Below are 15,000 nucleotides of genomic sequence, written 5' to 3' on the forward strand. Positions count from 1 at the left end.
TGGAGAAACGTAAGGCATCACTGGCCGTTGCCCTTGTTGATTTCAGGAAGGCTTTTGACCTTGTTGATCAGTGCAATGTTATCAACAAGGTCATTGCAATAAGGCTGCCCATCAACCTGGTCTCATGGCTCAGTGATTTCCTGAGTGAGAGTCGTCAGGCAGTGAGGTACCAGGGTTCTGTCTCCACATTCCAACACCTCACCTGCCGTGTTCCCCAGGGGACCAAGATGGGACCACTGTGCTTCCTAATCCTGATCAACGACGCTCTATCGGACACTCTTCACAGGTGGAAGTACGTGGATGACTGCACTGGGGGTTACAGTGGACAACACCTCACCGGACTACTCATCGCTACAAGGCACCCTGGACAGGCTACAGGCATGGACTACAGAGAACAAGGTCACCATCAATCACAACACCGCCACCACTCCAGTGTAAGCTCCAGCAGTCACAGTGGGTGCCCATCCTCTCCAGTTAGTGCAGTCTGCCAAACTCCTGGGTGTTACCATAGACCACAAATTGGACTGGAAGGCCCATGTAAACAACACGATCAAGGCAGCCTCGTACCGACTCTACATGTTGCGACGACTCAGGTTACTTGGGGCACCCACGCCAGAGCTGAGGACTATCTGCAATGCATTTATATTCCCAAAATTAACGTATGCGTCACCAGCCTGGTCGTCTTCTCTTAACTCTACCCAACAACGTGAGCTAGAGAAGGTACAGAAAAGGGCCTGCAGAATCATGCTCGGCGCAGACTACTCTGCCTACAACAACGCTCTCTACACCCTGGAAATGCCATCCCTCAGAGACCTCCACCAACACCCACTAGCGGGGTTTGGTAGTGGACTACTGCACCATCCTCGTCACCGCCACCTCCTGCCACCGGCAGTCCCCCACCCACCTCGCGCAGGCCGCCACTACAACAAAATTCAGCCCATAAGAGCCCGCACCGATATATATATAAGAACAGCACCATCCCATCTATTGTCAAAATAATAAACAGCTCCTGATTTATGTAATGTACAGCCCTGTAAATGTATTGATCGTATATTATTGTGTTTAAATCAAATGTAAGTTTGTATATTTTCAGCCACCGGCTGCAACTCTATTAATACACCGTTTATTATTATTATTATTATTATTATTATTATTATTATTATTATCATCATACACCCTATGAATAACATTGGCGCCTTTGGCACTCGTTCACACTTGAATTAATGAATACATATCACCAGGCAGGAGTCCCTCACACACCTGAGTCAACGAGACACCTTCAGCCAGATAAGTGCCGGGTGTTGACCCTCTATCAAGATAAGATGCAAACACAACACATCCTCCTCCTCCACCTCCTCCATTAGGATATCCCAGAGGTCCTTATGGAAACTGATGTCCTTGTGTTATGATATAGGGTTCCTGACTGACAATAACACACACATCCTCTGTTCGACTATCCAGAGATCCTTGTGGAAACTGATGTCGTCCCTGGTAAGGCTCACAGGATAACAACACAGTGGCAGTACGGATATTCAGATATCCTTATAACACCTGACGTTCTGTGGTAGGATACGAGGGTATAAATTGACAATAATGTACCAGTTATGGGAGACTGTGGCACCTCTGAGTAGGAGGGGACTCTCTCTCTCTCTCTCTTGTTCGCTCTTTCTTTCCCTTGTTATTCGCTATCTTTCTCTTGTTCTCTCACTCTGTCTTTCTCTCGTTCTCTTCCTATCTCTTGTTCTCTCACTCTGTCTGTCCTTATTTCTATCTCCATCTCACATTCTGTCTCCTTATCTATTTGTCTTCAATTCTATCTCCATCTATCTCTCTTTTCTCTCCCTTTATCTATTTGTCTATCTATCTCTTTCTCTCATTGGTTATGTCATAAAGCCTGAAGCATTTGTGTGTATGAGAGAGAGAGAGAGAGAGAGAGAGAGAGAGAGAGAGATAATGATGAAGATGATGATGATGATAACAATAACAGCAATAAAAACAACAATAACAAAAACTATAACAATAACCCACAATAATAACAATATGAGTAATAACCAAATAACCCAAACAATAACAACAAAAACACCAACCAACAACAATAACCAATAACAATAACACATTCAATGACCAAATTTCCCCCCCTCCCCCCCTGCTACACATTAACTACGCCAGTGCATGTAGAATGAGGCAGTAGGAGGGAGGTAGGTAGGTAGTTTTTTACAGGCCCAGTAGTAACGTCACCTGGTTATATTGGAGCTGTCAGGGCCAAACATAAATACTATAAAAAGTAAGAATTAGTTCCCGGATTTTAAGCCTGTGTGATAAATTTTTCCTTCCAATAATAACTGGGTATTGATTTAAGGGTTGATATGGGTTTGGTGAGTGTATGAGAGAGAGAGAGAGAGAGAGAGAGAGAGAGAGAGAGAGAGAGAGAGAGAGAGAGAGAGAGAGGATAACATTATATCCTCAATATTAATACCATCAATAGAGCCCAATAATTTTATACTGTGGACGGCAAAACGAGACATCACTGACCACCAACATTGATATACTGCACTACCACCACCATGCACACTCGTCACTCACGCACCACAAGACCACCACCACCACCACCACCACCATGCACACTCGTCACTCACGCACCACAAGACCTCCTCCAACCACCACCACCACACAGCCATCCATCACTATTACTTTCACGACCACTATTTACTATCACCACTACACATATATGAGACACATCTGTATAAGGGATCTATGTGAGTCTTGAGAGGGACATTCCTGGACTGGGGTGGGGATGACTTATGTCACTTCATTCCTTTGAAATGTATTTTTTTTTTGTATCTCAATAAGCGTATCAATAAAAAAACCGCCACACACATACATACAAACGCACACCATTTGCATACCACAAAACCCCTTTCAACCACACTTAGATACAACCAATAACCCCCCCAACCACATACACACATGTATTAGCCCCTGTCTCATTGTTGACAGTAGTATTATATAAAAGTGGGTTAATTACATTAGTCTTATATAACTCCATCACCCACGGTAACTTTCCATGAGCAGTGAGATGTCCTGCAGTGATCATGTGGTCCATTCATTGAACACGTGATCGGTAACTTGCCACTGGAGGGAGCGTCTCTATTTAGACCTTAGTTCAGCTATAAGAAGCCGGCTATTTGCTCCCGTGATCACTCAGTCTTCACTACAACCTCACGAGAAACAGACGTTTGATAACCAAGCTTCACAGATAAGCTTACCGTTTATGTTTCTAACAACCATAGCTCAATTGAGATAGTTACGGTGTTATCCTTTTTGAAAGTGTAAATAGAAACCTTTTACAATAAATGAAGAAAAGGAACATATTGGATTTCGCTACAGAAAATCCAACAAACATTTATCTATATTTTAGATCATCTAGAATATAAGGTAACAGCTTCACAAGTGGCTGTTACAAGTGGAGACAACCCAAGAAGGTTGTTACATATATGACAGCTTCACGAGTAGTTGTTATACAATGGTAACAGTCACCTAGCAGTTACACAGATGATAAAGGTAGAGATAATTTGTTCTCCCCATTACTGTGTTACACTATTACAAGGAAGCAAAAGTTACACACACACACACACACACACACACACACACACACTTACCGACAACCCGGCGAAAGAGACCTGGACGTAAGGATCAACATAGTCTCTGGAGTCCCCCGTAAAGGCCTTCTTCACGTTGGCCATGAGGGAGGAGTTGATCTTCGGGAGGCCGTCAGCTCGGTACACCCTCACGATGAACTTGGCCCTCTGACGCTCTGCAGGTACTCCGTCAGGAAGGAGCAAATTCCTGGCGAGGCAGCAGAGGTTTTTAGCTCGGGTGGGGAGATAGATAGTTTATGGGGGAGATTCATTAGGTTGGGGAGATGAGATGTTGTTGGTGGGGAGGTATGGTGGTGGTTAGGGGAGAGGTAAGAGAAAGGGGAGAAGCAGGAGTAGGGTGATGAAGGAGAGAAGGCACAGGGGTGTGTGTGTGTGTGTGTATGTGTGTGTGTGTGTGTGTGTGTGTGTGTGTGTGTGTGTGTGTAAATGTTTCGACTAGCAGATTAAGATAATTTTATTATCTCATTATGTATGCAGGTGTAAGCAGGTGTATATCGGTGTGTACAGTACAGGTGTGGGGTTAAGTTTGGAAGGGCATAGACAGATTTGAACTGTTCTGGACTGGGGTCAGGTTTGGGCAAGTGTGGATAGGTGTGGGCAGGTGTGGGTAGGTTTGGGTATGTGTGGGCAGGTATAGGAAGGACAAAATTCTAAAAAAAAAGTTAAATTATCGATTGAGAGAAAAATTAATTGCTTTTATTTTTCCCAAATTCATTAGTTGTCAGGGGAGACTATTACGACACATTACTTTAGCTTTTTTATTTACAAAGATTCTGACGGCTTATAATTTAATCTTATTATTATATTTAACATAATAACTTGAATTCAAAAAGGTATATTATTTATATATATATATATTATATCTAAGAGTAAATTGTGGAAAGGGTTAAGTGAAATATTTGTGCAAGAGATCTAATAAAGCTAAAAAAAACTACTTTGAGTTATTGCAAAAGTAAGGTAAAGTTGCACTGTATGAATAGAATATATATATCTTTAAAGTTTGTGGTTGAAGGAAGATGCAAGAACAATCGAGTCAATATTTTTACAAATAGATCTCTTAACTCCGCCCACAAGTGTGACGTAGTTGACATAAAGGCCAATAGGGGAGGAGCTAAACGGAATTAATGACAATAAACAACAATAACCAGCTCATAGCTACGGTTGAGGGCGTGGCTTGCATTCAAATTTCAAGCAAGCTCCTCCAATTGCGTGCGTTTGTGGGCGAGGCCAGAGGTCAAGTACAAATGCTAGAAGGACATAAAAAACTCGACCATTGGGACACAAGTTTGTTTATACAGAGGAGAGAGAGAGGTCAAGTGTGAGCAAGTAAGGGTCAAGGAGGAGGTGATGGGTGTGGAAGGGCGTTTCGTGCCTAAAAAGGGAAGAGGAACCACACATTTAAGTCGCACAATATTCACCACAACATTATTTAAGGTAGAGCTGCCAGATTAGCCACATGCTACACCTCTTAGTTAAAGCGTCAGTTTATAACAAGGGAGAGAGAAGTACATGAACATAATGGGCAGAGAAGGACTATTTTGGGGGGTAGGAGAGTATAGGATCAGGCAGTAGTTAATTTTATATTTATTTCTGTCAAATCCCCCGAAAAAATATTCCTACGACTATTTGGGGATTATTTAAAAATATAAAATAAATGAATAGGAGAGGTGATGAATGAAACCCCTTGAGTACGCCGAGTTGAACCCTTCTGAGTACAATATTACCGTACTCGCGGAACAAATTATTGTATTCAGAGTTAAGACTCGTACTCAAGGTGTTAATTCAGCATCTTCCAGGGGTTTAAGATATCTTATTGGACTAAATCACTGTACTCAAGGGATTAAAGTAATCGTACTCAAGGGGTTAAAGCCATTGTCCTTATGGGGTTAAGATATCTCAATAGATTTAATTCACTGTACTCAAGAAGGCTAAAAAAAATACAAATTGGAACTATAAAAAAAAACCTGAGGTAAATTCACTTGGAGATAACTAAGACCCAAATTTATACACAAGAAAATATGCAAGATGTAGCATGTATACAAATTCTACCTCTCATTAATACCTCGGGGGGAAAAATTATAAAAAAAAAAATCATAGTATATGTATGCATGGAGCTACTAGAAAAAATATTATAGGAATGAGCTATTCTAAAATATGCAAAGAGAACTAGAGAATAAAAAGTTATATTAAATGTGCTAATTTGTTGATTATTATCTTACGAGCCTCTGTGTGCCTGAGTTGAGGAGAGACTGTGGTTGTGAGTGGTGGTCATCATCATGCACTTTGTGGGGCAAGAACTTCTTACCGGGTCACTGCAGGTCAAAGGTCACTTCTTCTTACAAGTCTGTACAGGGTGTGGTTACCAGATGGATGTTGGTCGCCAGGTTACTAGGTCATTCATTCCCTCAATGATAGATTTGTGTTGGGAAGAGGTCATGTCATAGGTCAATCACCAGGTCGCAAGTCAATCACCAGGTATGTGACAGGTAAGTCACCAAGTCAAGGATCAATCACCCGGTCACAGCTCAATTTCCAAGTCAAAGGTCAGGTCACAGGTAACTCACCATGTCACAGGTTAATCACTAAGTCAAATAATCACTCCCCACAAACCACTAAAACCAGGTAGTGCTCACCAGGTCATAGTCAAGGTCACAATTCACTCCACCACATAGACAAGAGTAAGCGAGAGTAGATAAACTTCCCTTCAGCTCTTAGTGTGAGGAGGACCAGAGGCTGGGTCTGACTCTCACAGCGTCGGGGCTTCTCACACGAGCTCAAACTGGCTTTAACCTTAACCGTATGTAGCTAATGGACAGATTAAGCGTGAACGACTTGCTTGAATAACAAAACAGACGGACTGTGAACACTTTTTGGGAAGGAGTTTTCGGACCTCATGAAGATTAGGGATCCTAGATATATCAACTGATGATTAAACACCATTAGCTAAATGAGGAGTCAGGTTAGGTTAGGTTAGGTTAGGTTAGGTTAGGTTAGGTTAGCATTAGGGTGTTTAATCATCGGGTGAAATAAGAAAGGGTTCCTAATCTTCATAAGACTCGGCAATTCTTCTCGTGGTGCTGCCAGACATGAGATTATTCCAAAAAAAACAAGAAAAACGATGATATTCCCAGATTTGATAACGAATTGTAACTAATATCATTAAGAATATTGAATTTCATATTATCACTGAGAGTAATTACATTGTCATTATAGCTCTTTAGAACATACAGTCACTGGGCAATCGACATGTTTGGTTGCTTGGATACTAGCCCACCAAACCTGACTCTAATGGCACACGGTGCTGATGGGAACACTCATATGAACCAGAACAGTAAATGACTCGCCTTTATGACTAAAAATACTTGATGGAATAAGAATGATCCTGGAATCGTTTTTATGTACAAGCAAGCACTTTGTATGTAACAATATATAGTACAGGGATATTTATTAAGTCTCAATAAAACAAGGAACGAGTTTGAAAGTGTTAATAGAACAGGGAACGAGTTTGAAAGCCTTAGGAAACGTTTGTGTGAACCAAGAACGTTTTGTGTGAAGCAAGAGGGAGTACGAACCACGCTGTGAGATGTCAGACACACATGCATAGGCGAACACTAGACGTGAGGGGTGACCACATGCACTCGCGCCACCCACTGTTGACTGGACCACCCATCACCAGGCCACCCATACTCGGCCGTCTACCATCAGGCCGCCCGCCCATATTAAACCACCCAGGTCGACCGTATCAAGCCACCCAACCACCAGGCCGCCTATATTAAGCCACCCAGGCTGACTATATCGAGCCACCCAACCAGCAGGCCGCCCCTATTGAACCACCCATATCTATCACTGAGTCGCCCCTCCAGCAAGCCGCCCACACTGAGTTAATCTACCACTGAGCCGCCCACCACTAGGCCGCCAATATTAAGCTATCTACCACTGAGCCGCCCACGCTGAACCAACAAGTACAGGCTACCCAGTACAGTTCCCCAGTAAAGGTCGTGGGGTACATATTACCCAGTACAGGATTGTTGATACAGGCCATCCACTACAGGTCTTTAAGTAAATGTCAACCAGTAAAGGCCACCCAATATAGGCTACCCAGTACAGGCCGTTGATTCTCGGTACAGTCTTGTCATATACAGGCTGCCTAGTACAGACTCCCGGTAGACTGCAACTCTTTACAAACTCACGAAGGAATTTATTGCAGGCATCTGGTACAGGCTGCCCATTCCCAATACAGGTTGCTCATCACACACACTACTGTAACAGATTTCTTAGTACACTCTCTCGGTACAGGCAGCCCGGTAAAGGTAGACCACGACAAGGTCCTAGTACAGATAACCTCCAATATAGGTGGCCCAGTTTAAGTTCTCACTCTAGTTCCCGGTACAGACAGCCCGGTAGAGGGTTCCAGTACCAGTAGGGGGCGCCACCATCACCCCCCTCACACACACACAGACACACACACACACACACACACACACCTACCCCTCTGGATCAGCGCTGCAGTGGTAAAAAAAGACAAAGAAAAAAGTGACCGATTTTGTAATGCTGAATGTAAATAATGGTTGCCTTAGCTAAGGACGGCGACGTGCACATGTGTACCTGTATCTGTACACTGTCAGCTGTACACTGCCACACTCTTATCACCTGTACCTGTACACTGCCACACTCTTATCACCTGTACCTGTACACTGCTACACTCTTATCACCTGTACCTGTACACTGCCACACTCTTATCACCTGTACCTGTACACTGCTACACTCTTATCACCTGTACCTGTACATTGTCAGCTGTACACTGCCACACTCTTATCACCTGTACCTGTACACTGCCACACTCTTATCACCTGTACACTGCTACACTCTTATCACCTGTCTGTACACTGCCACACTCTTATCACCTGTACACCTGTATCACTGCCACACTCTTATCACCTGTACCTGTACACTGCCACACTCTTATCACCACACTGTCACACTGCCACACTCTTATCACCTGTACCTGTACACTGCTACACTCTATACACCACCTGTACCTGTACACTGCACACTCTTATCACCTGTACACTGCCACACTCTTATCACCTGTACACTGCCACTCTTATCACCTGTACACTGCCACACTCTTATCACCTGTACCTGTACACTGCTACACTCTTATCACCTGTACCTGTACACTGCCACACTCTTATCACCTGTACACTGCCACACTCTTATCACCTGTATACTGCCACACTCTTATCACCTGTACACCGCCACACTCTTATCACCTGTACACTGCCACACTCTTATCACCTGTACCTGTACACTGCCACACTCTTATCACCTGTACCTGTACACTGCCACACTCTTATCACCTGTACCTGTACACTCCCAGACTGTCAACACCTGTACACTCCCAGACTGTCAACACCTATACTTACTGCCACTCACTCAGATATTTAGAGACATGTGTACACCAGTGTATTTTTTGTACAGTCAACTAATATATTAAAGTCAGTTCGCCACTTTCCCTGAACCCACGAACCCCGAGATTCAGACTCGTGAGCCCGAAGCAGTAGACTGATACATTATTCTGTCTATACATGCTTCGGATTCGTTGGTCGAGGTTCAGGAGGAGAGGTGAATGGACTTTAGTAGTTGACTGTACACCTATTCTCACCTGATCACTAATTAGGGCCTACTACACCTCGCTGCCAATATCAAGAGAAACCAAATAAGGAAGAAAAAAATCAGTAATTCTGATAATTTTTTTCTCCAATTTGTTCATCTCTTTTGGCAATTATTTTCACATTGGAAGGACAAGTGTATAATCATTCACTACCTCGTGTGTTCATGTTATCTAAATACGAAATAAATAATTAATGAAAATTAAGTAAGGTGTTTGTAATGTAACGTTAGATATAATTTGTCATCAGAACAAACAGCAAACTTTGGGAGAACTATTTGATTGATTTTGTTTCCAAGAATGATATTAACATTATTGTAATAGTCTCAGTAAAGATGATTGATATTTCTGTAAGGCACTGTAATATTTTTGACCGTGGTAGATTCTCTGTATTCTGAGAGCTTTAATCTGAATTAAGCTATATTAGTTTTGAGATAATTAGTCTCTAAGTTTTTATTATTTGATAGTTTTGTATCTCAGTGTATTAGTTTTGTAATGCTATGTATCTCCTTCAGTAATTGATCTTTTGTTTATGTATCCTATAGTTTGTAAATAAACAAAAAACTGATACTATTGTTTATTTACACACTGATTCATCTTATTATACTCTTAATTATCTTTCTCTTACTTCATCTCTTATTAATTAAATGATAAAATAAAAAAATATTTGGGTGTTCTCTGTCCTGGCGACCACCTGCATAACAACCCTGAAGGTTCACTGGCTAGCTCGGTGGACGCAAGTGTAGCACAGCGACTAGTGTATTGGTGAGACTGTAATAAACAATTCACATGTGCTAAACAAACGTCACCACAGCTTCTCATTAAGGAGTGTAGAAGCTCTTGCAATCTTACTAGCAATATAATCAGTGCAAAAGCAGATACTATCATGTCCTGATGTGTTCTATATAAGAAATAATGCGTCCTATAACACTCTATATGAAAATTATGTCTTGTATCACTTATAAACTAGAAAATCATAGGAAGAAAAATAAAATGTAGCTTTCTATACTGCAGCACTGATGAAACGTCCAATGGTCTATCTCTATGCACTTACGATATGCTAATAAAGCCAAACCTTGGATTGCAGTACTTGTAACACTATCTACTACTAAATACTTCAAACCTAATGATGTTCAACACAGTTTTTTTTTGGGTAATGAAGGATGGAACACTAACTGTAGTCCTCTTCCATATTTGGCACAGACTGTGTTGCATCCTTGGCTAAGTGTTCACCTCACCTAACTCCACCAGGCTTAGCTTAACATTGACTTCTTTAGACAACAAATGCATCCACTGTGACTTATTACACTTCTTTGGATATATAATAAGCTGTTGGCTATATTATACTGCAATTGGCCCTATACTCGATGGTAAAGCTTATTATATATAACTACTTAAGTTATAATACAATCAGGTGAATGATTGTAAAATTACCTGAGTGTGTCATACTGAGACCTAATTACCTAAACTACCTTAATTAATCTCTGTCACAACAAGATATTCACTCTCCAGTTAATGACTGGTCTTCCCGGTCCAACTAAACTGTCACTAGATTGACTGTGAATGGAGGAAAGCTGACTATTGACACATGTAGTGACCTATTTTGCAGTTAATCTCACAATGCCAATAACACCGGCTATTAAGTTCTGCAACGAGAGGGGATCGATCCTGTGTCCGAGAAGTTTATGGGTCAACCAGCCGGCCACCATAACCACAATGTTTATTTGTTTATATGTTTCTCGCAACAGCCGGTCTAATGGTAAATAATCACAGGACATTTTAGAAGAACAAATTACCTGTGAACCTTCAAATAATTCCTGTAATAATGAAGCAAGTCAAAGGTAAATAATTCCTGCCATTAACTGATGGACAAACTTTTGTCTTACATTAATTCTCTTCACTAACTTAAAATCATTCCAGAGTATTTTATGCATTTGAGCCAATTCCTAATGGCACTGTTCTTACCTCTTACCAAACTGACTTATTTTATACGGGTAATATAAAACGTCTATTGGAACCTTTACCCTTCACCACTAACAAGTATCTACCTGAGCTTCACATATATTACAAAAATAAGTTAAATTATACCGAAGCCATCACACACACTTACGTTAACTTGAGGCTAAATCCTTAACAACAACTATACTGTGATTAAACCAATGAAGTCTAATGATAAGTAAATAATAATGTTGATTAAAATGTATCAGAATTCTATAATCAACCAGTTAAGGTGATAGAATAAATTATATTAACTCAAAAAAATCCTTATTGGAATAAGTTACCAGATGAAAAATTGAATTCTAATACTGAACATTACACTTATGAGACACAAAATAAAATGATAATCTGAATCCCGGAAAAAAAATTAAATTAGGCGGAAATTGTATCTAGACGGAGATGTTTTACTGTAGTGTTTGATCTCCTCGAGCGATAATTATCTTAACTTTCTCTTATTAAGACCAAACTTCCTCGGTGAGTGTCTCTGAGGGACTTCCAAGGAGGGCCTTCAATTATTTTTCTTTCTTTTTGAGGGAGATCCTGCTGGAGGGCCTTCAAGGACGACCTTCAAGATGGAAGTTCTTATAGGAACTTCCTTTAAGGTCGACCTTTAAGGATAATCTTCATGATGGACCTTTAAGAATGGCCTTTAAGAAGAATCTCCGAGTGAAGCTTAAAATAAAGTTCCTAAAGTTCAACCTTCAGGAAAATCCTCAAAATTAGTTCTCCAAGTTCGACCTCCTGAAAAGTCCCCCTCCGCTCCCTCTCAGAAGAAGACACTCGAAGTGAATTTATAATTCTAAGAAGTCATCCTCCAGGTACACCTCCCACACGACTCACCCTTCGATGTCATCCTCGTCCTTGTCATTCCTGAGGGGCGCCTTGATGGCATCCCCCTTCCCTACCACACAGATGTCGCACTTGAGGTAGCCCTTGGGCCCTCCTGTGATGTCATCAGGGTCAGTCAGCAGCGCCCACTTGTGGTAAAACTGGTGCTCTGTGGGCGGGGTGGGTGGGGCGATGAATGGGAAAGGGTGATAGACGGAGAAGTGGAATGGAGTAAGAGGAGGATGGGAAGGTTGCAGGATGGTGGAAGATGGCAGGTTAGAGGGGGCATAATGGTAGGTGGGGCGGGGGGAGGGGAGGTAGGGAGAGGGATGGGGTTTATGGAAGGGGCAAGTGATGATGGATTAAAGGATGGAAAGGGGTGGAATGGAAGGAAGGGAAAAAGAAGAAAAGAAAGAAAATTACACCATCCATCACATTACTCGTTCTTTGACACACACACACACACACACAGACACACACACACACACACACACACACACACACACACACAATACATAATTACATACACACAAACATGTATTATACCTAACCTGAGACATCATTTGTATAATTCTCACACCACAAATATACCAAAATACCTATAATAATTTACACATGAACCTGTACAGTACATGTATTGTTATTTCAGCCGATACACAACTACTTCAACTGTAGTTATCTCCCCATATACAAATTACCACTGTACCTGTATATTATAAACTGAAATCCTGTATTTGAGTTGATGATTCTGATTCTGATTTGACACCAGGTAAAAGATTCTACAGTTTATTCCCTCAAGGTATAGTGTCATTAGTGCCACTCAAGGTGTCATATATATACAGGTGTTATATGCTTCATTTAATCAATCTATTTCCCTATTCTACTGATCTGACTGATGATGTCTTTAGCGTATGAAGGATTTTTAGGTATTCATAACCTTTGGAAATAATATAACACACACACACACACACACCTAATAATATAATAATCAGATACTAAGTAAATGTCATGCTACTCACTACTCATATACGGTGTTGACATACAGGTGAGTGAGTGAGTGAGTGTCGGTCGGTGCATGATAGATTAAATTCACTAACGATAAGATAAAGAACTCCTCAGCCAGGCCATAACTCTGGGGTGATAATTATAATGTACAGGAATTGTTGATAAATACTGGTATGAGTCATTGTTGTAGTTAGTGTATTATGTTTGACTGAAAATACGTTATTGTTTTGTTTTGAGTTACTGTGTTTGTACCTACTGAATGAACGGACTCACGGACGGGTGGAAAACGGACTTACGGACACTTAAGGATGAACGGACACACGAACGGAAGGACAGAAAACATATAATCCTAAATTGTCATCCAAAGAACACCCACAATCTGTTCCTGCAAGATCTTAAATGTATATATAACAAACAGACTTAAATTCAATGGTAATATTTCGTCGTCTTAATTATGACAAGACAAGTGGGAAGAAGAAGCTTAAAGTTTTCATCACGTTGCTCCCGGGCGGAAATTCCGAGCAACTCTTAGTGAGAGAGATAACAGAGTTTTCTTAACAAGGAAGGGACAAAATCCTACACTTGCCGCTAAGACCGGGAGAACCCAGGAGGAGTCTTATAAACTTTACTAGCATGGGACTAAATTATTCTAATTCTTTTGGTTTTAAATTGCATATGAATGTGAAAGACAAGGAAGTGTGTGTGTGTGTGTGTGTGTGTGTGTGTGTGTGTGTGTGTGTGTGTGTGTGTGTGTGTGTGTGTGTGTGTGTGTGTGTGTGTGTGTGTGTGTGTGTGTGTGTGTGTGTGTGGAGTTTGTTATTCACCACTCCTCACACACCTGGCCTACACCTGGGTCCTCCTACCCGTCACCTGGCCCACACCTGGGTCCTCCCACACCTGTCACCTGGCCTACACCTGGGCCTGTCACCTGGCCTACACTCCCACACCCGTCACCTGGCCCACACCTGGGTCCTCCCCACACCCGTCACCTGGCCTACACCTGGCCCTCCCACACCCGTCACCTGGCTCACACCGGTCCTGGCCTACACCTGGGGCCCTCCACCGTCACCTGGCTTACACCTGTGCCTCCCACACCCGTCACCTGGCCTACACCTGGGCCCTCTACACCCGTCACCTGGCCTACACCTGTCCTCCTACACCGTCACCTGCCTACACCTGGCCTACACACACCTACACCCGTCACCTGGCTACACCTGGGCCTCCCACACCTGTCACCTGGCCTACACCTGGGTCCTCCCACACCGTCACCTGGGTCCTCCTACACCGTCACCTGGCCTCACCTGGGTCCTCACACCCGTCACCTGGCCTACACCTGGGCTCCCACACCCGTCACCTGGCCTACACCTGGGTCCTCCCACCGTCACCTGGCCTCACACCTGGCCTCCCACACCCGTCACCTGGCCTACACCTGGGTCCTCCTACACCCGTCACCTGGCCTACACCTGTGCCCTCCTACACCCGTCACCTGGCCTACACCTGGGCCCTCCTACACCTAGCTTTGTGTCGAGGATGCTACACTAAACAACCTTCCTTCACCACAACAGGAAGAAACTCTTTCCAGGAAGTAAACACAAAGGTGTTATTTTTACCCGAGGACACGACCTGCTGTGTAGGTAACTCGTCTCCGGCAAAAGTCAAATGTCAATGTTCCAAAATTTATGGTGGAAAAATGTTAGTTTGGGGGGGGGGTGGGGTTGTTGTTGTTGTTAGTGTTGTTGTTGTTAGTGTTGTTGTTGTTAGTGTTGTTGTTGTTATTGTTGTTAGTGTTGTTGTTGTTATTGTTGATGTTATTGTTGTTGTTGTTGTCGTTGTTGATGT

General features: G+C 42.4%; 1 protein-coding gene across 8 annotated transcripts in view; it reads right to left on the bottom strand.

The window, feature by feature from the left end:
* LOC121880389 (otoferlin-like) overlaps positions 1-15,000 on the bottom strand; it is an 83,144-nt gene that overhangs the window by 38,581 nt on the left and 29,563 nt on the right. For 5 of the 8 annotated variants that reach the window (XM_042387552.1, XM_042387550.1, XM_042387549.1 and 2 more), the window contains exons 6-8: positions 12,169-12,325; positions 8,148-8,162; positions 3,660-3,846 (exon numbers count right to left, since the gene is read on the bottom strand). In XM_042387552.1, the coding sequence (XP_042243486.1) occupies positions 3,660-3,846; positions 8,148-8,162; positions 12,169-12,325 (359 nt within the window). The remainder of the gene's footprint in view (positions 1-3,659; positions 3,847-8,147; positions 8,163-12,168; positions 12,326-15,000) is intronic. The other 3 variants (XM_042387554.1, XM_042387553.1, XM_042387551.1) reach the window with 1 other exon arrangement.

This window comes from Homarus americanus, unplaced genomic scaffold, assembly GCF_018991925.1.
Source record: "Homarus americanus isolate GMGI-L3 unplaced genomic scaffold, GMGI_Hamer_2.0 scaffold50165, whole genome shotgun sequence".
NCBI lineage: Eukaryota > Metazoa > Arthropoda > Malacostraca > Decapoda > Nephropidae > Homarus > Homarus americanus.